The 26,762-nt window shown below is 37.8% G+C and overlaps 1 protein-coding gene across 1 annotated transcript in view; it reads right to left on the bottom strand.

The window, feature by feature from the left end:
- The window catches only part of ncanb (neurocan b), a 115,916-nt gene extending 99,503 nt beyond the window's left edge, over positions 1–16,413 (bottom strand). Inside the window, exon 1 of the mRNA XM_079890079.1 lies at positions 16,124–16,413. Coding sequence (XP_079746205.1) covers positions 16,124–16,182 — 59 coding nt within the window. The 5' untranslated portion in view covers positions 16,183–16,413. The remainder of the gene's footprint in view (positions 1–16,123) is intronic.
- Positions 16,414–26,762: the final 10,349 nt, after the last annotated feature.

Below are 26,762 nucleotides of genomic sequence, written 5' to 3'. Positions count from 1 at the left end.
AAAAAGTAATATATCAAGATGGACGCTTACTGAACTGAAGCAAATTAGGTTTACTGGATTATCATACATCGTTTTTTTTTTTTTTTTTTTTACATGTTAAAATGATACATCGGGCATTTGAGGAACGTTTATTTGCTCAGCTCTCAATCATCATTGTATTGCATTGCATTATATGTTTTGCCCCCCACTATAAAAACTACAGAGCTTTGATCATAAAATGAAGCATTTAAATATTATCTTACAAAGACAGATTATTGGGAGATATAGAGTAAAAACTGATATTTATATGCATGTAAGTACTGTCTGCTATCTCATTTATTTACATTAAAAACGATCAGAAATTAATCGTACTTTCTGGTCACATAAATATCAGAAATTGCACCAAATTGCACATATACAGTATATATATACACACACTCATTTTAAGCCTCTGAATAAAATGCATTGTTTGTTTTTCCTCCTTGAAATATTAGCTTTATATTCTACTAATTTATACTATATAAGTCATAAAAACATGTTAAACTTTTCCACTTAAAAAAAATGATTATGATTTCATATGGCAGGCTTTACAGGGATACATTTGATCCGTTTCTCCACAAAGCTATTGGGTTCGACAGACAAGGTCCTATTCTGGTCACTGTGTTTTTATTGGTTAAGAGCGGCGTGAACATTCTTCAAACCATCTCCTTTTGTGCTCCATGGTAGAAAGAAAGCCATACAGGTATTGAACGACTGAATTATAATTTTTTTAGGTGAACTATCAATACTAGGACACTGATAGCCAGACAAAACATGCCATCTTATGGACCTCTTGCGTCGCAAGTAAGTAAGTCACTAGAAATCCAGGGCACTATTTCTGTCTTAGTGAGAGAATCTTGACTGCTGGCTTTTGTTCCCAAGGGCACAATTTAACCAGCCCTTCTGCCCTTTCGAATCCTCTGTCTTGGAGCATCAATGCATGTTTTTCCTCAGTATGTTTTTCGAAGCCACACGGCAAAGTAACTGGGTTTAAACAGTTCAAAGGAGTCTCAAAATAATTAGTCACAAGAATCAAAGTTTCCAATGTACACTGTAAAAAAATTCTAACCTCTCCAAGTCAAAATTTTCTAGTGACTGGTCACATCTAAACTTTTAAATTGGCCCAAGTGCAATTCTTGTTGCAATAGTCTGTTAACATTGGCTCAATGAGAAATAATACGTCAGACTAATTGAAAAATTTAGATGAGACCAGTCACAAGAATTTTTTTTTACAGTGTATTTATCAAGCTCTGCCTGCTTTCAATGATGAGGAGGTGTAAAAAGTCCCTGAGTCCAACAACTTACATTATAATACAAACTTTATACTTGTCGTGACCTTTGCATCTTCTTATCCTAGCTATCCATAGGCCGATGCCAATACAGCTGATATAAAGCAGATATACACTATATATGGAAAAATGAATAAAAAAATAATTCTGTAAAATAAACAGACTTGTACTTTAGATGGCAACGTGTAATCCTATTACAGTATTTTTCACAAATAAAGAAATTGTAAAAAACAAATATGAGTAAAAAGATTGAAAGTTTGTCGATCGTACGTCTCCAGCAACAGCTAAACTGTCCTGTCCGCGTTCAATTCGCACTGACGGACTGTCACGCATGAACCGTTATCCAGGCTACAAATACACACTTCAGAAGATCTCACAGCTGCATTCGACAAAGTCTGAAAAGTTTGTGAAATTAAATGTTCATTAGATATTCAAAATCGTTTAAATGATATAAATGCAAATTTGCTGAATGCTGACGGTGAATGAGAAAGTATTATAGCGATCGCCTTTGGATTACTATTATAAAAGCAAACGCTACTACTTCTTTGTATACAGTTTACTTTTGTTTAACAGTTCTATCTTATAATGTATTAGACAGAACTGTTAACTAACAGAAACCATAAATTAATAAATGGGAAGCGCTGTGTGCTCAATCACTGGCATTCTCATTACCGCCAAAATAAAAGTCCTCCTTCCAAAAAATCGGCTAAACAGAATCGGCCTTGTCGATGTATCGATTGACCACAATCCTAGATAAACTTATTATGATATATATTTCCATTTATGATTAAGGCGTAGCTAATGTAAAAATTAAATAAATACAAAAAGGCACAATAAAAAAGCAAATAAGACAATAAAAAACAAATATTAAAAATTATATAGTAAAAAATATTCAAATAAATAAATAAAAATAGCAAATAATTAAATATATAAAAAATAAATAAATGAAAAAGCAAAAAAAAAAAATCAAAGAAAGAAAGAAAGAAAGTAAGTAAGAGTAAGAGAGTTTATTTGCTGGCACTCAAGATGTTCAAAGATGTTTGTAGTAGAGTACCAGTTCATTAGTGCAATATTGTATTGACTTTTCTTTGACATCAGTTTTGACATGGTTTGTGTCAAAGAACATAAGTTTATAGTCTTTCTAACACATTTTTAAAGCAACATGCTGGTCCGTCTGACAGTGTCAAGCCATCTGTCAACAGTTTTAATATATTCTTTCAATAACTCAGTAACCACTGAAACAGTATTGTTAGCGAGAAATAGAGACAGAGTGTTCGAGAAACATCAAGAGAGCAAGAAAGTGGTAACAGTTTCTTTGCAAGTGCATCTCAAGGGCTTTGTCTTGGTTGCTCGCGACAAAAATGGTAATGAACAAATTTGCAAACATGAAAACAGCTGCTCCACATTAAATGTGACAAAGTGCGGTTTCTCCACGAATCTAAATGACGTGATATCACCTTATTCAGAGCTCTAAATCTTTATAACAATGTGCAAAGCCTGTTTTATTTGAGCAGGGAATAATTTAATACACCGTGTCCCCATTTAAAGTCTCTCTTTACAGAAGTCTGGCTGCTATTTTTCAAGCGAATGAATATTAAAAAGATGTCTCTCAATCATTTTAAAGTGTCTCTTTACTTTACAACACAGGACGGATATCGCACAGATGACCATAAAAATCTAAGGACCAGCAATAAAGTTTTTAGTTTGATTCCTTAGGTGCAAGTGAAACGGGTTTAGAGAAGTTTTAGAAAAAGAAAAAAAAACAACTCATATTTAAAGCAAGCATATTTTAAACAACAAAGAAGAGGCAATTCCGTTGGATACATTTACATATGAGTGTAACTTCAATATTAGCCAAATTAATATCTTATGCTCCCATCTGAATTCTCATTTTGAACTCAATATTTTGCACTCGGGTACATAAAAACCAGGCTCAGAAATGCACTGCCATCATTTTAGTCATTTAATGGTCTTTTACCCAAATATCACGCAACAGGTTTCGGGCTCTGGCCTAATTAACGCGATATAAAGCGAGCGGCGCGGCCCACATGGCACATGCGCTGCATTGATCAAAGAGACAGTGTTATTGATGAGACTGGAAGGGTAGGGCAGATGTTCTCATTCATAATGCTGCCGCCTGATCCCAAAGCATGTGGGACTGAAGGTAATAGCATTTAATCCTACTGTGTGTTTAATTAATCTCCTTTAGCAAATGCAATGGAGGATTACACAAGTATTTCTCGGATTAGGAAATCTGACGCGATGATTTGTTATCGGACATCTACATATCCACAGTAAGAACGTGACCCCGCGAATGCGTTATGTGTCTTTAATAAGCTGTCGATCTGACATTTTCACTCCCTTCGTCATCTAAAAACACTGGTTTATAGGAAGCTGTATATTCAGTGCAGTGATGCTGGGGCGTTGCTAGGTGGTTTTTAGGGTGTTTTAGGTGGTTGCTGGGGTGTTGCTAGGCCACCCCCTAAACATCATTTTAAAAAAGCAGTCCTTTTACATGCTCATCATATTGCCCTTCCTTTCTAAGAGGGCAATTCTTGGCCTGAAAAATGCTGCAATGAGACCAGACGTCATCCCACCAGTCTTCCTCATCTTCATCGACTGCATTTTTTTTTAAGGACTGCAGCGAGAAGGGGATTCAATCTGGAAACCTTGTGCTCGGTACCACAGATTGTGACAGGTACTGTCTATAACATGATACATAGTCTCTCCCACTTCACCTATCTGCCTGGATTGTCTCTTCCCGTCCAGCTGAGAACCATATGAGTGTGTCAGATGGTAGTGCAGAAGTCTGATGAATGGTAACACCGCGAGGGATTCGCTCAGATTTCCACCAGCTATACCAACCAGCATACTCCCCACCCACTCGATTATTTCCATCATGACACAGACTGAGACAGAAAGTCAGTTGATAAGGTATCCGTGAGCAGAGGAGACATCAGAAAGGGAATATTTCTTACTCGTATTATTATAGAGTCCTCGTCTTGCAGGTCAAATGTAGTTATCGCCACGATGTATTCAAACTTGTGCAAGCAATGTGCTAACCTTGATATGTGAATAACCAGTAAGTGCAGTAGCCCTCAAAAAGCCTTGAAATCCCTCAAAGGATTTTACTTTCCAGTGGAGGTCACATATTTCGATACCTCGGTTCAAACTGGAATAATACAGTGTACTTGTTAAGGCTGGGAATCAGTACAGATTTCTTGATTAGATTCAGATTTATATATAAATAAATCATGTTTTAAATTAAAAATAGGCAATGATGGTAAAAACGAAGTTACTGGCTAAAACAGCCAGTAGGTGGCAGTAAATCACTGTCTTAATGGGTCATTGATTCGTTCATTCATTTATTCAGTAACGAAGCAAGGCTGTATTTATCAATGGGTTATTGAATCATTGACCCTCCCTATTCATTCAAAGCTGCAGGTGTGTTCACGAAACGCCGTTGTTTGTTGGAGACGCACAACAGTTCTTCTGTGGCTTTCGTTGGAACTAGCATTTCGTTTCAAATAAGAGCAAACAATACTAATAACCATTCTGTTTAAAATGTACATCACTTAATATGACCCTTTTGTTTGTTGGACTGTTGTATAAAATCACTGTCGCATTTGCAATTGTGGATTTCTGGGAAATATTGCATTCATGCTAGTAAGTGCTAAATCCCCACTTTTACAAAGGCACATTGTCGAGAACAGCAGTAATGGAGCGCGATTTGCTAAAGCATCATAATCTGACGGCACGCAACCTATCATATGGACGCTGCTTGTGTGGATGCAGTCAGTTTTGACCGCAAAAGATGAGGTCATTTGATTGGATGTCTTTTGTGGCATTTTGCCTGCTTTTCTTTTTTAATTACTCATCATAAGAACTAACCCATGAGAGTCATCAGTTCATAATTTGTTTCATGAATCGAACTATACTGGTCATGTTGTTTATTTATGATTCACTTAAAAGAATCAGCTCAAAAGAGTCATTTGTTTGTGAATCCGACTACGGTGGTTGCACTGTATATGCTCTTGATTCGCTAACAAGAAATGGCTCATAAGAGTTATTGTTCATTAATCAGACTACACTGGTCGCGCTGTTTGTTTTTGATTCACAAAAAAGTGCCTTTGTTCATGAATCATACACTGATCATGCTGTATGTTTGTGACTCACTAAAAAAAACTGGTTCATAAGAGTCATTTGTTCATGAATCGGACTAGACTGGTCAAGCTGTATGTTTTTGATTCACTAAAAAGAAGCAGCACATAAAAACCATTCGATCGTCAATCAGATTACAGTTTCCAAGCTGTAGGCCTATGTTTTTGATTCATTAAAAAGAACCGGTTCATAAGCCTACACGGCTCATGAATGATCGGCATGAAGTAAATGATCATTTATCATTCAGGATTGTTCAAAAGAAAATCTATATCTGTACCCAGCTCTATATTTTATTTAAGAGGTGGACATTTTAAAGCTTTCATTAGCACACAACAGAGATGTTGCAAGCACTGACTCAGGATAAACCGCAACATTGTGACACCCCAGTGTATTACACAAATCAATACCCCATCACATTCGGTTGCGCTTATTAAACTTTAAAAAAGCGAATCGAACAAAGGAATATATTTCAATGCCCTTCACCAGTCACTAACCTTAATCCACCATGTCACATGGTCCCTCACCTTCCCCTCTGCCAACTTTGTGCTAGAACTATTCCAGCCGAGATCCGTGTTAATCATCTCTCGCTGTTGAAGTCCCACTTCCACGCCAAACCCTTCACGCAGCTCGCCCGGGGAGACAGCGTGCGATTCCTCTCTCTATCCGCGCAGCCTGAGACAATCCAGCTCTAACAGGTCTGATGAATGTCATCCTGTCAGAGACGCCAACTGTTTCAGCCCCTTATGGGAACACGTCTCAGTCTTTATTGATGCTTCAAACGTTCGGAAAGAGTTTGTTTCCTCATGCTACTAACAGCCAGAAAGCGTATGACGGAAACTATACTTGAATTGCAAATGGGAAACGCACATTTTCATCAACAACAAGTGTTATAATACACTACTATAATGTTCAGTATACCATACGGCGCAGCGAATGAGAATTCGTTTTCAGAAAGTGGTATTTTGAAGTTGGTTCGGGCAGCTTGGCGGTCTAAACTTTAAAAAGCTGAATCGGACCGCTGCGAGCGGTTGGGTTTCATGTCGACTTTATTATCTCATAACGGGGTTTTTTATTTATTTATTGGCCTGGCAACTGGACGGTTTGCTGCATATGCTGTTTATAATTAATGAAGGGAGAACAGCTCTACTCCCAACACAGTGATACATAATCCCGCTCAAAGGAGGGAAGACAGGGCTACTCCCCGCAGGCTAATTAAAAGCGAACAGTGTTGCTGGCTACGAAAAAGTGAGGGAGGAACACGAAGGGAGTCCAGTCAAACTATTTTGCAAATACAAGTTTGACAAAAGCCTCATAAAACGGCCTATAACTTAGCACTGAGACTTCCTTTGAAGCGGCCATGCAATTCACTGCAATAGAGGCTGTAAGAGGAACAACACTGTGGTATTTGTGTATTAAAGCAAGGATGAGTACAACATCGCCAAACATTTAATGTCTAATTTGCTTTTAAATACACAGAATATGTCTCATGAATCAGACTACATGTATATTTTTAACTCGCTAAAAAGAACTGGCTCATAAAAGTCATTTGTTTGTCAATCAAACTGTACTCTTTGCATAAGATTGATTTGTTTGTGCATCGGACAACACTTGTTGAGCTGTATGTCTTCAATTCACTAAAAATAACCAGCTCATATGAGTCATTTGTTCATGAAACAGATTACACAGTTTTTGACTCGCTAAAAAGAGCTGCCTCAAGTGAGCGTTTGTTTGTTAATTGGAATACACTGATTGCATAAGAGACATTTGTTTGTGTATCAAACTACACTGCTTGAGCAAAATGTCTTTAATTCACAAAAAAATAAGCAGCTCATAAGAGTCATTCTTTTGTGAATCAGATTATGCATTTTATGTTTTTAAGTGGCTCAAAACAGTCATTTGTTTCGTCATCGGCTCATGATTTGTTTCGTGAATCGGACTACACTGTGTTTTTGACTCACTGAAAAGAACCTGCTCATAAGTCAATTGTTTGTGAATCGGAATGCACTGTTTGCATAAGATTCATTTGTTTGTGAATCAGACTACACTGTGGCTGTTTCCGAAATCGCCCCCTATAGCCTTAAATAGGGCACTATTTGAGAGGACAGCCATTTGTAGAGGTGTCTACAACCATAGTGGACATTATTGAGTGCACTCATTCAATCCCACAATGCACTGCAATAACGAGCGTACAACTAATGTACCGTGAGAGTCTTGTGCCGAATGAATTCCCTTGTCTGACCAGAAGATGGCGTTTACAGCTGAATCATCCATCCATCCATTTTCCAAACCGCTGGTCCAATGTGGCTACAGCGTAATATCATACAGGTATAAATTCCTTTTTAATTGATTATTAAATTGTTTAATTAAGGTTTATACATAGTTTCCATGACAGAGTTCAATCTTTTTATCTTACGACTGGAGCTGCCAGTTTACCAAGTTTCAAATAATTATTAAACAGCAAGCACAAGCGATGCAAAAGAGGTGCACTCAGTGTCCGAAATCAAGTGAACTATATTAGTGGAGTAATGTAGGGAATAGAGAATGAGGGAATAGGAGGCGATTTCGGACACAGACTATGTTTTTGATTCACTAAAAAGAACTGGCTCAAAAGAATCATTCATTCAGCTTTGACTTTTACTATTGCAACACTACTTAAGGAAAGCAAACACATCATCCGAACTCTGAGGACCAAGCGGAAAGATAACATACTTTTCGTTTAAGTCCGTTAAAGTATGGTTAATTACTTCACAGAAGTCATTCCAGTGGTCCATCTACAAGACCAGGCATTTATGAACGTAGCACCTACTGTATGAAGAGACGTCTTTGATTGCAAGACGAGAACAGGGACAGTAGTTTTGTGCGGTGATGATGAATGCCAGTGTAATCAAGCGGCGTGATTGCATTTCAGACGCTAAACTCCCCAAAGCAACATTCTGACCTTCTCATCACGACCAGAAGGAGATGAATCTTTTTCTTTGCTGCACTGAAGATGCTATAATAAATTATCACTCATCAACAAACAACAAAAGAGAGCACATCATAATAGAAGCATCCTGCAGTGGTGCGGCATATATGTTGATTACCACAAAAATGTATTCCATCCCTTTTCATACATATCCGGGTTTGGTCACATTTCTATGAATTTTCATTGGCGAAATCAAATTATTTCAGTAGCAATCCACACAATCTGGAATTTCGTGCGAGGGCGAAAGATTTCCCCACGCAGATTTTGCAAGTTGATCATGCAAATGCAACACTGACCAACAGAAAGCTGATTGGTTTGAAAGAGACATACGTCGCTACACTACTGACAATAGACAATAGACTTTTTTGTCTGCGTAAATTCGCTGAAATTTCGATAATGTAACTGTACCTTCGCAAAGAGGCAGTTACAATGGAAGAGAATGGGGCCAATCAATACACACTAAAATAATCACTGTTTCAACAGTACAGCCACAACACACAAAGAATGAGTGTTAAATCCCTTACAAATCTTTTCTATGTAAAGTTATATCCAATTTTACACTTTGTTGCCATTGGCAATGCCGTTAAGCCTTAAATTATTTGTGAAAAAAGTATTTCGACAGCTTTAAAGCTCAAATAATACACAAGTTTTAACAGAAGAATAAATGTAAGCACATTTATAAAATGATAAGCTTCTCAAAATATTGTCCCCATTCACTTCTATTGTAAGTGCCTCAATGTAACAAGATTTTTGCCTTCGATTGAGCTTCATTTGTTTTGAACCCAGAATATTCCTCTAAACAGCCCAAAGGGGTTCAAAGTATTTGATGTTAAACACTGATTGAGTAATGAGAAAAAGGCATTTAAATGTTCAATTCATATTGTACATCAGCTTATCACCATGTGTGGTTCTGCATTGGTATTGGCTCTGATATTATTCCTCCATATTGATTGACAGGAAGGTGTGGGCAGTGGATTTTCTTCATCAGTCCGCCATTAATGCAGTATGAAACTGACTGACAAGCAAACTAGAAGCACTAATTACATTCATCAGTGTTCTTTCTTTTGCTTCACAGTATAAGGAGAAACAAAAGAACGATCTGACCCATCTCTTCCTGTCAGAACAATGAAGGTCAATGAAAATGAGGTGGAATTAATATCTAGCACTGCAGGAGGGTTGGTGGAGTTTTTGACAAATGTTAGAAAATAATTTAAAAAAGGCTCCTTTGTAAAATGTAAGGTAGTTCCATTCCATTTCTGTGATCCAACGGTCATTCTATGAATTTTAGAAGATTTATAAACAAACATTCTATCAGACAAATAAAATATATTTGGGGTTTATAAATTGTTTTGTACCCTCTCAAGCAAGTGTTATTTTAGTATTACTCACATCCTATTATAGTATTAATTAATATTTTGAATTAACTTTTATTTGTATATTTTTAGTTGATTCCATTTGTATGTGCAATATTTTAAATATTTCTATTTCGCTAAAAAATTTTTTTCAGTTTTAGTTATTTTAGTACTTCAACTTAAACTGATTTTATTGCTTAAAAATGTTGTTTAAGTTCTTCTAAACTTCATATCTAAACTAGTAACTTATATTTTAGTAACAATAACAATAATAATATTGTGTTAGAGTTAATCTACAAGGTTCTTATTTGGAAGCATATCATTTTTTTAATTGATTACCATACAAAATCATGGTAACAGGGTTGACATTTAAAGAAGTTACTGTTATAAACATCCCTGATCGATGCAAAAAAAAAAAAAAAAAAAGTATTCCTACTTGCCCTATAGTCAAGCACACTTGGCATAGGCGCCATGAGAAAAGTCAAAGAGTTCGAAGTATCGCCTCTAGATAATTAAAACTTAGACAGAGATAAATTTCAGGGCCTGTTAATTACACAGAGGTGGCCAGAAATGGCAGAGAGCCCACCAGCGGTGGAGACCGAGACCGAGACCGATTCTTTCTAATATTTTACATTTGTAGAGCAAAAGACACTCAGAAGGGCACTGAAGAAAGCCACTCTGAATTAACTAATGAGAATAAATGGTTGTAGATAATGGTAACACATTTTGAAGGAGCAGAAAATGAAAAAAGTGGGTTGAAATGCATCTTAAATGTTATTTGGATTATGATTATACGTGTGAGGACATTAAAGTGGGTTCTTTGAAGTTGGGAACTAGAAGTGCATGAGAAGTGCACTTCAAAGTGTTCAAAAAGGCTCTCTGGTATCAATATGTCAATGGACCAATCTGCCAAATCCCCTTCATCCTGTAAATTTAAGAGTAGCATATGAACAATTTTGTTTTAGAGTAAGACTGTAGGCCTGTTGATTTCGATGACATCACTAATAACAGTGTAATATTTTAGAAGGAAACTGCAATTCCAAAGCACCATCTTTCACTTCATCTTCAATAACAAGGCATCTGTAGAGAAAGCATGAACATAAGCTTCTAAACGACTCTACATGCACGACTCGTGTCAGTTTCTGACTCTGACGTAAGGCAACACACAAATCTTATAAAAGCCGTAATTTGTGACTTTGTGCTAAACCGCTCAAGTGTGGCATTGGAAAATCGCATTACGTCCCACTAAAAGCGAAGAAAAACCTCTGTGGGAACTTTTGACCCGAGATGCACTGAGCAAATTGAGACTTGCAGGTTCAGTCAGTGGTGTATGTTTCAGTCTGGCGAGGTTGTCAAGGTGGACAGACTGTTTCTAAAACAGCTGATCCCAGCTGTGAACTGATACAGGGAGGACAAGAGAGGTTTTGACATAAACTCCTCAACTGTCACATCTCAATCATCTAGTACAGCTCAGCAGGCCCTTAAGCATTGCTTTAGGGATAGTTCACTTAAAGGTGACATATTATCACAAGATGTATAAATTGATGGTGTCCCCAGAATGTGTCTGTGAAATTTCAGATCAAAATACCCCCCAGATCATTTATCATAGCTTGTCAAATTAGCCCTTTTTGTGTGTGTCCCTTTAAATGCAAATGAGCTGCTGCTCCCCGATCTCCGTTCAGAAGACGGCCGATCCTTTACACGAGCTACGGATACTCCGGGAATAACAAACGCAAATCACATTCATCCAAAATCTCAGAAATAACCAGTAGCGGAGTGCAGCCTTACAGAGATACTCAGGAAGGGGTTGCAACTTTTACCTGGACGTTTCTGAATGGTTAGTGGATACATTTATGTAGTTGCTGTGGAGTTACATTGAGTCAACTCATCGACTTGCATGCACCGTCATGTTTAACTTTTACACAAGTTGATACAGTTCCCTGAGGTCTTTATAAGACAGCTGTGACATTTTTTGGTCAAAATACCACAAGGATGAAGCCTGAGCGACAGATGGCATGCTTTGCTTGAACTTTTGCCATTGCATTAGAACTGGTTACACTATTGTCACTTAACTAAAACAAAATGGCGGCGCCGTGGGAGGAAACAGATTAAGGGCGGTAATATTATAATAAGATCCCCTTCCTACGTCAGAAGGGGAGCGAAGTAAGAAAGGCTTACCAAAACAAAGTTACTGGGTTGTCCCTTTTCACGTTTTCTGGGTTGGTAGATGCACCGGGGACCCGATTATAGCACTTAAACGCGGTAAAAGTCAGATTCCTCAGTAGTTCATAACAGTGCTGTTATTGTTAACTAAAACAGAAACTTCAAAAAAATAGCATTATTTAGGGATCCATGATATATCAGCCACCATATCGCTATCGGCCGATATGTTCATTTACAATGTTATCGTTATCGGCCCGATAAGAAAACATGGCCGATATATTAAAGCCTATAAATAATGGATTATTTGGGATATGCTTTTAATGGTGAGACTTTTGTTTTTGTAATCAGGCTCTCAAAATTATATAAAAATTTGGATTTCGTTTTATCGACCAATTTATCGGTTTTCAAATATTTCAATATTTTAATATATATCAGTCAAAATTTTCATATCGGTTCATCCCTAGTAATATTAGTATTATTCAAAGTCTTCCAGGCCATTGAATGACTTATGGTGTTTCACATCGTAAAGGAAAAGAGAGAGAACAACATATTTTGTGTTCCTCAAAAGAAAGGAACAATAAGATACATTTTCATTTTTGGGTGAACTGTCCTTTTAAGAGAGGTTGCTGTGAAAAACTACAGAACAATGCACTGTATCTGCATGCACTGAAATCAAATAAATCTACAAACATCTATCCCATTTAATTCATTGCCGGAGAAACAAGTATGTGCTCACGTGTGTCAACATGTTTCTCATCAAGCAGAAGGAATCAATAACTGGAAAAAAACGAACTGTTCCTCATACTACGTAATAGTATGAACCCAACGACACAATCTGAACCTCTATAAAAGTCATTTCCATGTTAATGAATGATATATTGAAATATCTGGCAAGGAGAAAACCTCATTGTCAAGGCAAACTAATCTCTGACAGAACGCTATGGCATGCGCAGATTACATTTATGAAGCCTGATGGAAACAGAAAGATGGGGTGCAACCAGGAATACAGTAGCTGTACGATTACTGAGGTGTTTCTAATGCATAGACAAAGAGAATAAGAATAGGATTAATAAAAGCAAGCCACACAGAGCGACTGGGTTTGCTTGTTTCGAACCGCCTTGATTTGCAGCAACAGTCTTGCGGTAAATATCTGCATGCTTTAGGTGAACTATCCCTTTACTAAAACGATGCATCATGCTATGCTAGTTAATTTATTGAATGGGAAATGCACCCCTCTTTAACTTGAAATTGCAATAAAAATCCATTGGGTTCAATGTTGTTTTGGACCCCATTGACTTACATTATGCGGACTAAAAAACCACTACGTTTTCAAAAAAAAATCTTACTTTGTGTTCCACAGAAGAAAAAAAAAATCCCATACCTCTTCAGCTCATGGATGTTGACAATTCCAAAAAAACAAAAACAAGCACTTGTGAGGCAAAGATGAATGCAGCTGGAGCCACAAGGCCATTTGTCCTGTGAACCACCACTCATCAGTCTTTTCTCAGCTTTGCTGTCATCCCGAATGCAAACGCAAAAGAGGAACAGGACATTTTCTTCTTGGAGCAAATATCATTTGCAGCTATGCTGCTGGTCTTGTTCATTTTATTAGCAGCCAGCTGCTGTGTTCACAATGGCCAAAGCTTAGGAACTGTCCAGTGCTGAAAACACAGGTTAAAAATAACAAGAAACAAGGAGGACAGAGCACCAGTAGCACTGTGAAAATTGCTGGCATAATTATCAGGCTTCTTTTCCTTCTGGACCTCTCCCACAGGGTAAGCGATAAAACATTTTCTAAATGAATCTTTAAACCGCAAGGTAGTGTGTTTTTGTCTGAGCGGACCTGCGGGCCAAATGGAATCTATTCAAGAGAGAAAAAGAATTAATGCCGAAAAGAAATTAAAATGAATCTTTTCTTTTCCCTCTGCAAAGTTAAACCCGTACAGTCCCATTTAGAATCCAGCAAAACACAGACCAAGTGTCATGATTCATTTAAGGTGTTTAAGAAGGCAAATGCCCGTTCTGAATAATGTATTCCAGGTCTGGGCGCCGATAAATATTCAAGCTTTGGGTGAAGGCGGATTGGCAGCTGACACATGTAGTAGAGACAGCAGCTGCCAACCGGTTCCTCTGGCTCATGGGATTAGACACAGCTACTCTTTCTTGTCAGCTGTCAATCAAGAGAGCGTGTGCACGCACTGTGAAACACCAACCTGGATAAGTGCGGGCATAAATTAAGACATTTACAGACTGCCAACTTTGCATAATTAAACACAGCCTTTGTCACGTCTTCGTCACAAAAAATAATTGTAGTCGGCATTCTTCGAGGTGACTTACGTAGGAACAACAAACTAGCATGAAGTTTCCTTAAATTGCAATTTCCTGAGTAATTTTAGTAGACTTGGTCCATTAAGTATGGAGCACGCTAATTTACGACAAGGACATTATCTCCAGAAATTCAAAGGCATTTAGCTGTCTGGATGCTATTCAAGTACAATTTAAATTCCACCTGTCAGCGCAGCTCCCCCCCCCCTCCCAATACCGTATGATTGTTGGCACTAAACTACGCAGTCGAGCGGAAACGCCAATTATTAAAATGTGAGAATCAATCAAGTGCCCTCTAAAAGTCACCCGACGCCAAAACGGTTGCGCTCCAAGGCAATTTCCACTTTTTTCTTCAAGAGACAACATGCTCAGAGGTGTTCCGCTGGCATTTAGGAATATACAGGGAGAAGAAGAGGGCGCTCAGATAAAGAGCAGAATGGATGCCCCAAGGAGATATACTGAGGTTCTGAAGCCAACATGAAAGGCTGCTTGGTTTGGCAAGCCTGCGCTGCTCCACTGGGACTTCGTTTTGGAAAGAAAGGTCTTTGAACCTGAAAGCGTTGTATCGGCGCACTCACCCTGATATAGATGCAACCAGTACAGGGTTGCTTGAGGGTGACAGGGTGTGTGTTTAGTGACAGCCTCAGCAGACACCCATATGTTTATTTAGTGAATTAAAAATAGGGATAGACTAACACTAAAATTGGCAACTCACAACAAAAATGTTGATGCAAACCATTGCCATTATGAACACCCTAGGGTATATGGTGGTATATGAGTTACTGTACGAGAAGAGAAGAGAAGAGAAGAGAAGAGAAGAGAAGAGAAGAGAAGAGAAGAGAAGAGAAGAGAAGAGAAGAGAAGAGAGTAACGCTATCTAAGAACCTTACCACACAGCAACCAATTTGCTGCAAAACAGCTGCCTGAAATTTCCCCAGGGCACCTGGAGCCACAACTTGCACCACTTTCTATTTCTGATGCTCTTTGACAAATAACACACATCTTCACATTCAAAAGTCACTCTGCTGTACTTTTCTCTTGTCAGCATCAAGACTTGTTGCAGACTGACACAAGAAGCACCTGGAGTTCTCCGTCAGGTAGAGACTCAGCGGTTCAGACCGAACAGAGACAGTCATGACAGAATGCCAAGGGAAATTCGGGTCTGTCTTCCTCTCCCACCAGCTACACGCTGTCGTTCGAGGCGGGCACAAGACTGGCAGCGCTCAGCACTTGTCAGCTTTAAACAGCACCCAGCTGACACTCTGCAAATGAGAAAAACAATGCGGGGTCCCTTTCTATCCCAAAGTTCTCACTCGCTGTTTTATGATGGGATTTCTTTCAACCACTTCACATCAAGGCATTGCAGCAAATGACAGCTTGCAGGTGGGGGGTTATATCAAGGCAAGGAAAATGAGTCACTTGTCCTGTTTTCCCCATCCACATATGAACATTCAGGCACTTGTAATGTCACAATAGAGTAATGTAGATATATAAAAAGTCTCATTTAATCATACTAGTACTTTCCAAAACACTTAATAGGCTATTTGAGAAGATAAGTGATTAACTGTCAGAGAACAGAACAAAAAATAGATTTTAAACATTATATAGCGCTCTACTTTTCATATATTTTATATCTGACCAGAATACAAATAATGTCAATAAAAACATTGCTCATCAATAGACTTCTGCACTGAACAGCCGTTCAATATCTTAGTGCTCCTGGTTTTGTCCTCTTGACTGTCCTCACTGAGGTATTGTGCTAGGCAAGGGTTTTCCTGAACACAAAACATCCTACACCACATTATACATTTATAATAAGACGCAATCATAATAATATCCCTTGTTCTCACCTTCTCTGAAGTAAAGCGCGTCGTCGCCTCAGACAGTCCAGAGGAATGCCGCGTCGCATCAGATACAGCAGAGTAGGTGATAACAGCCGCTGAGGTAAACCATTCAAAAATGTATAAATCGGTTTAGTCTCACAAATGTGTTGAAATGGACTCCTTGGTTAAAATCATTCAGGATATTTCGATATTTCAGCCTACGTCTCGTGCTGCGCTCGCGCAGAGAAGAGCTCGAAACGGCGCGCACTTCGCCGGTCGCGAGGAGACACTGAACAAAAGCGCGTGCGGAGGCTCAGAGCGTTTCCCCCCTCACCTCACCAAAGAGAACGGAGCAGATGCTGAGGCAAGAGAGTGCGTTAGATGGTATAGACAATTCTCTGTGGACTTCGGTGGGGGATGGATAATATTTTGCACAATATATCAGCGATTCCGTCCTTTGTTTGGTTATTTGATTGGGCAGATTTGTTTTACAGGCTGCGAAATATGAAGAATTTGGTGGGTTGATCTGACTCAAATTATTTGAATCCCCTAAAAAGGAAGTAACAACAAAAAGTATGTTTTCAAATGACCAAATAGGCTACCACACACGTTATAGGCTATATTATTCACTGTTGAAAGATTATATGAGCAATAAGTCAGCAATAAGTGAGCAATTTTCACCTTTTTTCACAAGTTATACAAGATTCAACCCATTTTTTATTACAGTTTAATGTAATTTAAGTCTAAATGACTTAAACATCCAAGTTGATTGTACTTAAAAAAAAAAGTAAGGCAGCAGCTTTTTTACAGTGTACGCCGAAATGCGTTCGATGTAACCATAGCAACATCGCTAAAATACTGTACGATATTTTTATCGCATATCTTCTCTGTTTAAAAAAAAATGTAAGATTTAAAAATTTTATAAATTTCCAAGATATGTCTAAATTCACCTAAAAATGGCTATTTTTATACACAGGGTTATACAAACCTATATAATTTGTATTGTTGTTATAAGTTCATTTTAATCATTTCTATTGCCAACTTGGTTCCTTTGCACATTTTTAAGTGTATATTTATTGCATCAGCCAGATTATCTTTCCATTGTCCCTTATTTGACAAATGTCCGCACGAATAGCCGTTCTTTGTATGCCGACCCATCTACCAATTCTTCTGTTTGCAGATGAATAAATCATTTCAGCGTCACGAGGTGCCTTTAGAAAAAGCTCTGAAAAACCTGACCTGCCCCCTGTTTTATGACAGAATAATGATGTCCCTCGAGATGCTGCAAATCTGTTCCTAGGGGCCACGCTGTGGTCCACTGACACACATTTCACCCGACCCATAAGAAGCCAGCTCACTTAACACTACCCCCAGTTCAGTCGTTCCTCACATTTATCACTGTCATTCGATTACAGATGTTACTGTGTAAACAAATCACAACCAACCACAAAGCCTCTGCTCAGTGTTCCTGTTGTGATGCTGCATCCCATAATGAACAGCTTTCCCTGCCCAGTTTACGGTGGAAAAAACACACACTATTTTTTGCTTTAAAGCCCTCAAATGTTGGAGCTGATTAGCGTACATTAGGGACACAATAACCATTATACTTCATTGAAAAGAGATTATTTCTTATACAGAATGTTTGAATAAATGCCAATCATAAGCTAAATATAATCTTGGCAGCAGGGCTCTTTGAAGGGAATGGTGTGGATTTAAAACATAGGCTAATTGGCTTCATAATGGCTGTCCGTGACTTTATAGTAAACCAAAAATGAACAGGAGAAATAAGATTTCTCTGACTAACTGCATGGGGAGAAGATACCCAGGTGACATAAACATAACAGATAGTCTCCAAAAAAAAATATATGCCCTATTGTTCCAGACTCCCTCAAAACGGTATTGTCAAGGGACGTTGGCTTAAGCGTAATACATACTGCCACACAAATCCATTATTTAAACAGCTGACAACTTGACGGTCAATGAACAAAGGACTCGCAGTGTCCGTCCAAAAAAACAACAGCACACACAATATGGACAATTTTCAATGGTTCACTAGTGGACAATTTGAATATAATTTCTTTCTTAACGACAATTTCCTCATTTTCCTCTCTTACCGCAAATCTGATTTCACCAAGCCGTAACAAGAACATCTCTGAGGAAAATTGCACTTCGTTAGGTAGTGAACAAGATGTAACCAATCAAAAAGAAGCACAGACTTGGCGTTGCCTTTATCTGTGCAATTTGATGCATATGATAACTGCTACAAAGCAGAATATGATGCTTGAAGAAAATAATGTGGAAACACAATGTGTTAAAATGTGCTCTGAATATTTACATTTATTCATTTTCGCGGTTGCTTTAATGCAATGTGACTTATATGGGCAGCGGAGTAGCGGACGGGCATGCAGGGATGGGCCCGCATGTTGGGGGACCCCGCGATAACCAAAAGTTACTTTTGGAAAAGTTACTTTTAAAAGTAATGCGTTACAATATTGCATTACAGTAACTAATTGCGTAAAAGTTACTTTTTATGAAAAGTAATGTTACATTACTTTTGCATTTCTTTTTCTCCCCTTGGCTGGGCTTGCTTGTTTGTTTTTTAATAACAAAAAAAAAAAAAAAAAAGAGAGTTGTGGCAAATGCAAAGGCACTTTGACACCAAAACTGCAAATACGATAGGAAATGCAAATTCACGCCTGTACAATAGAGGGCGCTGCTCAAATAAACCTTTCAGCTGTGCAGAAGAATAGGACGCAGGAGAAATTTAATTATTGCAGGTTTTTGTAGTATACTGAGTTTTCATTTCACTTTTGTTCATTTTGAGGAATACTGAATCTGTTTTTGTGCAAGAGAGAAGAGTAAATGCATGCTCATATTTAGAACTACAATAACCATCATGTTCACACAGCGCACACACAACGCCTCTAAACCTTACTCACTATTCCTCTCAACATGGGGACAGGAGAGCTGTCAGTCAATAAATAGGAAAACAAAGTAACTTCAGTTACTTATTTGAAAAAGTAACTTAGATATTTTGTTGTAAATTTATAAATTAAAGCGTTACTTTCCTAGATACTTGAAACAATCATCTAATTACATAACTCAATACGTTACCCCCAACACTGAACTATTTGATCTCTTATTTCAAATATGTGCTATTTGATCTTACAATATCATCAAAACAATGGTCTGAAACTCTAAAACCTGGTTTTCAATCGGGGGCCGTGGACCCCTGCGGGTCTAAGAAGCTGAACAGATATATAAAACATATGGACATTTCTTTGATAAACAAATAAGTAAATAAAACTATATAGTTCAAAGTTTGTTTTTAAATGTTATTTTGCCTACAGATTTTTTTTTACTTGAAAAAGAACTAACTTGCATAATATTCAGCTGGTTTTTCCTGCTTCGTTGGTCACCACATTAGTGGCATAAAACTAGCATTAAACAAATCCAAGACATCAAATAAAATAATAAAATGAAAAATCAAGTGTTTTTATTTTTGGGTGCCCCATAGGGCATTAATATTGTCATAAAAATTTAATTAAATTAAATTAAAAATAAAGCATTTTTATACTGTGTCTATAGGGCCCCTGAATTTAAAAAAAGCCTTATTTACAAATTTGTGCTTGAATACTTTCAGAGTTTAGAGTCTGAACTGTGGACGTTTCTGATTGATTGTAAATCCATTCATTTTCCCTTTAATCCATTTATCCACTGTCGACAGTGTTGGGAAACCACAAATCTACAGTTCTACAGCTTTACCTTTCTCCACAGCCACTACCATTGTGGTTGGCGGGGGTTGACTTGACTCTGGCATGGGGCCAGGCCTACCGCACGGCTCTTTGACCCAGAAACCACTGACACAAGCACTTAACGGTGGTCGCCCATCTCATCTTGGTCACTTGCCATCGGCTCGAAGGGGGAGGATGGGGGAACAAAGCTTGGTAATGATGCCTGCCTGGTTAAAGACCTTTATGGGAGCCACGGAGAAGCCACAGAGCGTGGAGAAAAGAAGAGTGTCAGCACAAGATCCTAATGAGAATGAAATGAAGCTGCTTGGATGGGGGGCCCAGCTGATCCATAATTGATGAGGGTGAAATGCGGAGACTCGTCGGGTGTAAATGATAAACACACTACAGCGGTGAGAAATTACAGCTTGCCTTTGGCTTGCATTTTGGATGATTCGGCGTGCGAGATGTGCCTATTGGATTTTTAATTGCATACCTATATGGACCACTCGTAATTGCGCTCCTCTGTGCGGCGCTAAAAGAAATCTAGAGGCGAACATATTAAAAATTCCCCTCAGCCCATATGCAGAGCATTATAAATGAAAGAATTCCCAATGTCAAGAGGCATAATGTCAAAAGACATACAACTTATTACCTTTCTGCCTAATTAGCAATTACACAGACTCCAAAGCAGGTAAGTACATGTAATAATGTGCCAGTCATGCAAATCTAAAGCCATTATGGCTTTCATGAGGCATTGGGCAATGATTGAAATAAATAAAACAGTAACAGTACACTGTAAAGTAAATAAAACGTTTAATGTAGTACATTTTACTAGAAAACATTAGTACTGTCAAAACGATTAATTGCGATTAATCGCATCTAACATAAACGTTTTTGGTTACATAATATGTGCATGTATTATATTTATTTATTTATATGTGTGTGTGTTTATATGTATACAGACACGCACAGACACATAAAATAATATATATATACACACATATTATATAGACAAAAACGTCTATGTTAAATGCGATTAATCGAGTTGTACTAAACTTTACTAGCTTCTTAGTGAAAATTGTTTCAAAGTAGATTATAAGATTGTTATAATTTTTATTTATTTATTACTTTTAAGTATTTTAATTTTATTTAAATACCATAAATGAAACATTGTTCTATTGTGTACTTTTTACACTCTTTTTTTTTTTTTGCATGAAATATCCCTTTAAATAAACACAACAAAGCTCAGTTTAAATGTAATGATTTGTATTGTGTCCAATATGTCAAGACTAATCCATAAATTGAGATTCGATTTGGGTTGAGGAATAAAAACTACGATAAAATTAATGAAATGTCATGTTTTAACTGTATTCTATACCTCACCCGCCCGTCTGCCTCAGCATTTCACATTTATCAAATCTATTCCTGACAATCTTCATAAAAATAGATGCAACCGTTGTTGTAGTCAGTCTATAATTCAGGTAAGCACATGATCAAAATAAACACCAGAAATATTGCTGGTTTGAAAACAACCTCAGGAAGTATATTTAACTGTCATCGCCACACAACTATCTGAGTGACAGTATCCCCCAGCACAAACATTAAAAACAAATAAACAACAGAAACAAAGGCGGTGTGATGTGCTCACAGTGTTAACCTTGCCAAGACTTTAACCTTTATCAAAGCTGCGTTGTGTCATTTAAGAACAAGTTTTATTTCTGTTGCCTATATATGAAATATGAATGGTGGCATTCGATTTTATGACTTGATATTAATAAATAAGAAATATTTAATACCTCCTGATAACCAATACATTACCAACCACTTTTATGGTGGTATACTTTGTGCTTTTTGCAGCTTGCTTGACAGTTTAATGTTTTCATTATATGGAAAAGAACAGCGTGGGCACACAAATAAACCGAATAAATAAAATCATAGAGGACAACTTGAGGGGGAGTAAATGATGACATCTGTATTACTTTAAAGATTACAGATTAAAGATAATTTGTTTATTATGTTCTGATCCAAAAATCAGTTTTACTTTATTTTCTATTTTCTTGGATCAGGACATAATAATCAACAATTATCTTTAATGCCGACACAATGCGGCACACTGAATATATTACACAGAATACATCCAGGCCTCACAGCAGATGGAAAAGCCAAACCATGTGGGTGGATGTTGGCCTAAGAAATCGTAATTGGCAGATTTAACCCATCGGACTTCATAAACTCTCATCCTTACCTCCAGGCCGAGACAACGTTGGGATCAAAAGAGTGTCCTTGGGCTGAGTTGTGTTACACAGAGGGCAAAGCTTAATTCCACCAGATATAAACACACATGCACACTCTCACCGCAAGCAAACACACAATTACAAATAATAGAAATACAACATATACGCCTACAGCCACTTACGAACATAAATACCCATCACAAACATCCTCTCTAGCTTCATTAGATTCTTCAGCATGAGGAGTGAAAGCAGGGATGTAGTAAATCATGTAAGATGCACTTTGTTAACAACATGTTCAGTGTTGCACAGACAAGCTTTGCAATCTAAAAAAGAACATGTCTGTTGCTATGCCGTCTTGATGGAGATGCAACCAGATGTACTATTACTTCCTGCCTAAGGGAAACATTGCTTATCTATAAAAAGACAGAAAGAGATTTCATCTTAAATTATCCCTTCTTGTGTCATACTTGTTAACGGAATGTTCCAGGTTTAATACAAGCCAAGCTCTAATGGAACAGATGAATTAAGATTCATCCCTCAGTTTCTAACAAACAAACAAAAGCCATGTTTGCTGTAATGCACTTACAATGGAAGTCTATAAAGCAAAGCATTGCACCAGGATAAGCGTTAAAATACGCCGTTTCAAAACATTATCCATCTGGATGCAAAGTACATCGGTACCATATTAGATGATATTCGAGATTATTTTTTAATTTATCAGAAGATATTGAATATTCAGTTGTCACACAGACACAGTATATTATAAATGCTCTGGTGCTTACATTCATTTTTAGCATTTTAAATGAATATTTTTAGTTTAATCACCTTATACAAAAATATTGGCTATTGATTAGTTAGTGGCCATCAAATAAAATAATAAAATAAAATAATTATTGGTATTGGTACAGTCAGAATTTTAATATCAGTGCATCTCTAGAGTTTCGTGTGATAAAATCGCTTACTAACCGGTCTATGCAATCAAAGTTACATGCAATTTTTCCATGCAAAACTCCTGTGATGACCATTAAAAAACTGATTTTTTTTTTAATTTGCATAATAATCTGTTATCTGTTACCTCTGATAACAGATCACTCCAAATTGTAATATGGACTTATGCACATTCTGTAAAGCTGCTTTGAAATGATGTGTATTGTGAAAAGCGCTATACAAATAAATATGAATTGAATTGGATTGAATAAAAATCACACTGACGTTAATTCATCCAGAACAGTAACCAATTATTTGCTTGTTTGGATGATTTGAAATTGTCTGCAGCGACCAACGGCAAGCCAAAGATGCTGTCGATAAAGCTTGGCTTGTTTTAACCCTGCTATACACCTTTAATCCAAGTAAACCAAACAGATACCTCAACGGCTGAACGGACTTTGGCAAATAAAAAGGGATCGCAGTAAGCAGCGATAGGACATCTGGAAAGAAATTTCCTGAGGTTCAGATTCACATTGTTGCCAAGAGCGATACCTGAGCGAGTGAGGATTTCATGGTTTACAGTTTATCATCCAATGAAAGCAATCCGACAACTGTCAGGCTGACATTTCACAAGCGCAGGGTTAAAAAAAGAGGGAAAAAAGCCCATTTTCACCGATTCACCCTATTATGTGTGAGGGAAAGCTAGGTGTTAATGGGAAACACTCTGTGATTCTACGCGATTGTGTCCTTTTCAGACGCGGAATGGACTCGGTAAGCAGCGTCTGTGAGAGCACTAGTGCCCATTAAGCCAGCAAGGCTAGAAACTGTGAAAGCCGGGGGGGTGGCCATCGCAATTCAGGCTGCTTGTCTCAGAGGAAACACTTCTGTCAGTTATGCTTGGCCAAAGCACAACAGCCTTCAAAGTGCTTCAGTCTCCAAGAGCTAAGTCTTATAAAATGCTACTTTTGTGTGACCATCTCAACGCCTTTGCAACCAACAAGAACACCTCTGTCGCAACATGCTAAAAATTCTGTCACCCTACAACACCCTAGAAATATGTTTTGGGTTTTTTTGTGGCAAAAATATGAAAATCTAGTTTTCATTTGCTTTCTCAGACACACTCTTTGGATGATTTAATGGTGTGGTTGTTGTTGATAAGTGCAACCCACAGAATTTTTCAAGCATTTTGCTGTTATTTTCATCTCACTAAAAAACACATTTCTAAGGTGCATAAAGGGCTACTGAACTTGTTTCCACTTCACACAATGTTCTTCAGTCTTAAAGGGATAGTTAACCTAAATATAAAAGTTTTGTCAACATTTTCTCACCTTTATGTCTTTTACAAAACATATGACTTTATGGAATTGGTTTCTAGCAAATTCTCCAAGCTGTTCTTCTTCATAAAAGGAAAGTGAATGGTGACTATGGCTGTCAAGCAAGATTTAGTAACAACTTAAATTTCAGTCTGTTCACCACACAATACTATCGTACAGCTTCCGAATATAGTGTGAAAGTCATATTAACTTCTCTTTTTGGAGCCAGGTCAGAATCATTGTATGGAAGAGAGCAGCTCAGACATTCTTCAAAACTTCTCCACTGGCATTCTATGGATGGAAGAACAAACATCATACAGGTCTGAAATGATATGAGGTTGTTGAGTAAATAATGACAAAGCCCTTATGTTGGGCTGAACTATTCCTAAAAGGTCAAGATACAAAGCAAGTATAGACATAGAACAGCCTGGAATTGCACCGATATGAAAATTTTTGGCCGATACCGATAACCGATTATTCTTTATATTTGAAAGCCGATAACAGATATATTGGCCGAAAAATCTAAATCCAAGTTTTAATTTAATTTTTGAGATCCTGATTACAAAAACAAAAGTCTCACCATTAAAATCCATGTTCCAACCACACAATTACAATGATGTTCTCATTATAATTGTATGTAGCTTATATGACAGACTTGTGTTGCACTTAACTGTATTTTCCTTTTTTGAAGTGATTTCAATCATATTTCAAGCAATTCAAAACCATCATGGCACATCTGAAGCGTCTCAGCTGAAGGAAATAATCCAATTATTAATCGGCTTTAAAGGAGAACTCGGCAACTCTAGCGAACTCAGTCACTTCTTCGCTGATTTTTCCTTTTGTTGTCGCATGTTTTCCCCACGAGCTCCCCCTACAGCTGTGGGGGGGGGCGTATATTTCACAACACGGTCGTAAAAAACTCACTTGCGCAGGCCGCCTCCTCCCCCTCTCTACCGCTGCTCATGTGCGTTTGTTTTGATCGGAGCAAGCCAACTGTATCGTGTGAGCTATGTCTACCGAGGTGGGTAATCTGGTAATACATCATACATGCTTGTGTTTATATCGAATTGCCGTAAAGCAATTTGTGTTTCGCGCTCGTTCTCGTTCTCGCTTCTCACGAGACTTCCAATTTCTATTTTGCCGGGACGGTAGTCCCCAAGTTGCAAGGTTGGTTTTCCGCCTGGGAACGCTGGGGGGAGCGGGGAAAGTCACCAATATCACCAGAACAGGTTGTTTAACCATCCAAATGAATTCTAGACAGTTTTATTAAGTTAAAAAAGTTACCAAGTTCTCCTTTAATATATTGGCCACATTTTTTTATTGGCCTGATAACGCTAACATTAAAACTGAACATAATCGGCCAATATCGATATGGTGGTCGATATATCGTGCATCCCTACAGCATATATCTTCTGGAATTAGAAGGTTTCAGGATGGGGATATATCCCCATGAACTCGAGAGGTACTCCAGGGCTTTTGATACTATAACAATAAGATCTGTCACATCACATGCCCAAAAAACCCCCAAAGACAATTCTCTTTTCAAAGCTGTGACAGCACGATTGTTCCCTCTTTTTCCTCTTTCATTTTGACGGCTTTGTTAACCTGACCGCTCATCTGAATCACCCTTTCATCTACAAAGCAGTAAGCTAATTGGCATTGTCCCTGCACAACCCATTAGGACATTCCTAAAATCCACACAGAGAGTAAAAAATTAAATGTCTAGGCAATGACACAAACTTAAAAAAAAATAAAAATAACAGGCTGAAAGCCGAGGGTAATAGTCTTGTGATGTTAACTTTCTCTCTACTACTCAAACTCGTGCGTTTAACACTTATCTTCATAAAATGTCTTCATAAAATTCTTTCCTCCCCAACTCAAAATTTTCTAGTGACTGGTCACATCTAAATTTTTTAATTGGCCCAAGTGAAATTTTGTAAATTTCATTTTATAATTTACAGAATTACACTTGGGCCACTTGAAAAATTTAGATGTGACCAGTCACTAGAAAATTTTGAGTTGGGGAGGCATGCACAGAGATTGTTCATTGTTCTTATTCTTCTGACTAGAGTTTACAACTGATAGTGGGAGTATTTTGATTTAATGATCAACCCTCTTTTGAGAAAACAGTACGCACACGGCTTTGTACTGTCCCCGGTCGATGTTTTAAACCAGATGAGGCTTTCTGACACAGATTTGCTATCATGCTTATAGTCTGCTTACTCTTAATCAAAGGAGGCCTCTGTAAAAAATAAAGTTCCCATGGCCCGAGGGGAGATTTGTTTAGTCTTTAATGGCGTGAGAGAGACACGCAATGCATCTCGGTGGTTTGTATGGGGCCTAAATTGCGTCTCCGAAGGACAACTCATCATATCAAAGGCAACAGAATGAGTCTCAAGTTTTAATGAGTGTGCCGGTTAGAACTGTGTGCCTCGTGTCAAACTTATTTGTCCCTTTC

The sequence above is a fragment of the Squalius cephalus genome (assembly GCF_949319135.1).
Source record: "Squalius cephalus genome assembly, chromosome: 13".
NCBI lineage: Eukaryota > Metazoa > Chordata > Actinopteri > Cypriniformes > Leuciscidae > Squalius > Squalius cephalus.
This window is presented reverse-complemented; position numbering and strand designations above follow the sequence as displayed.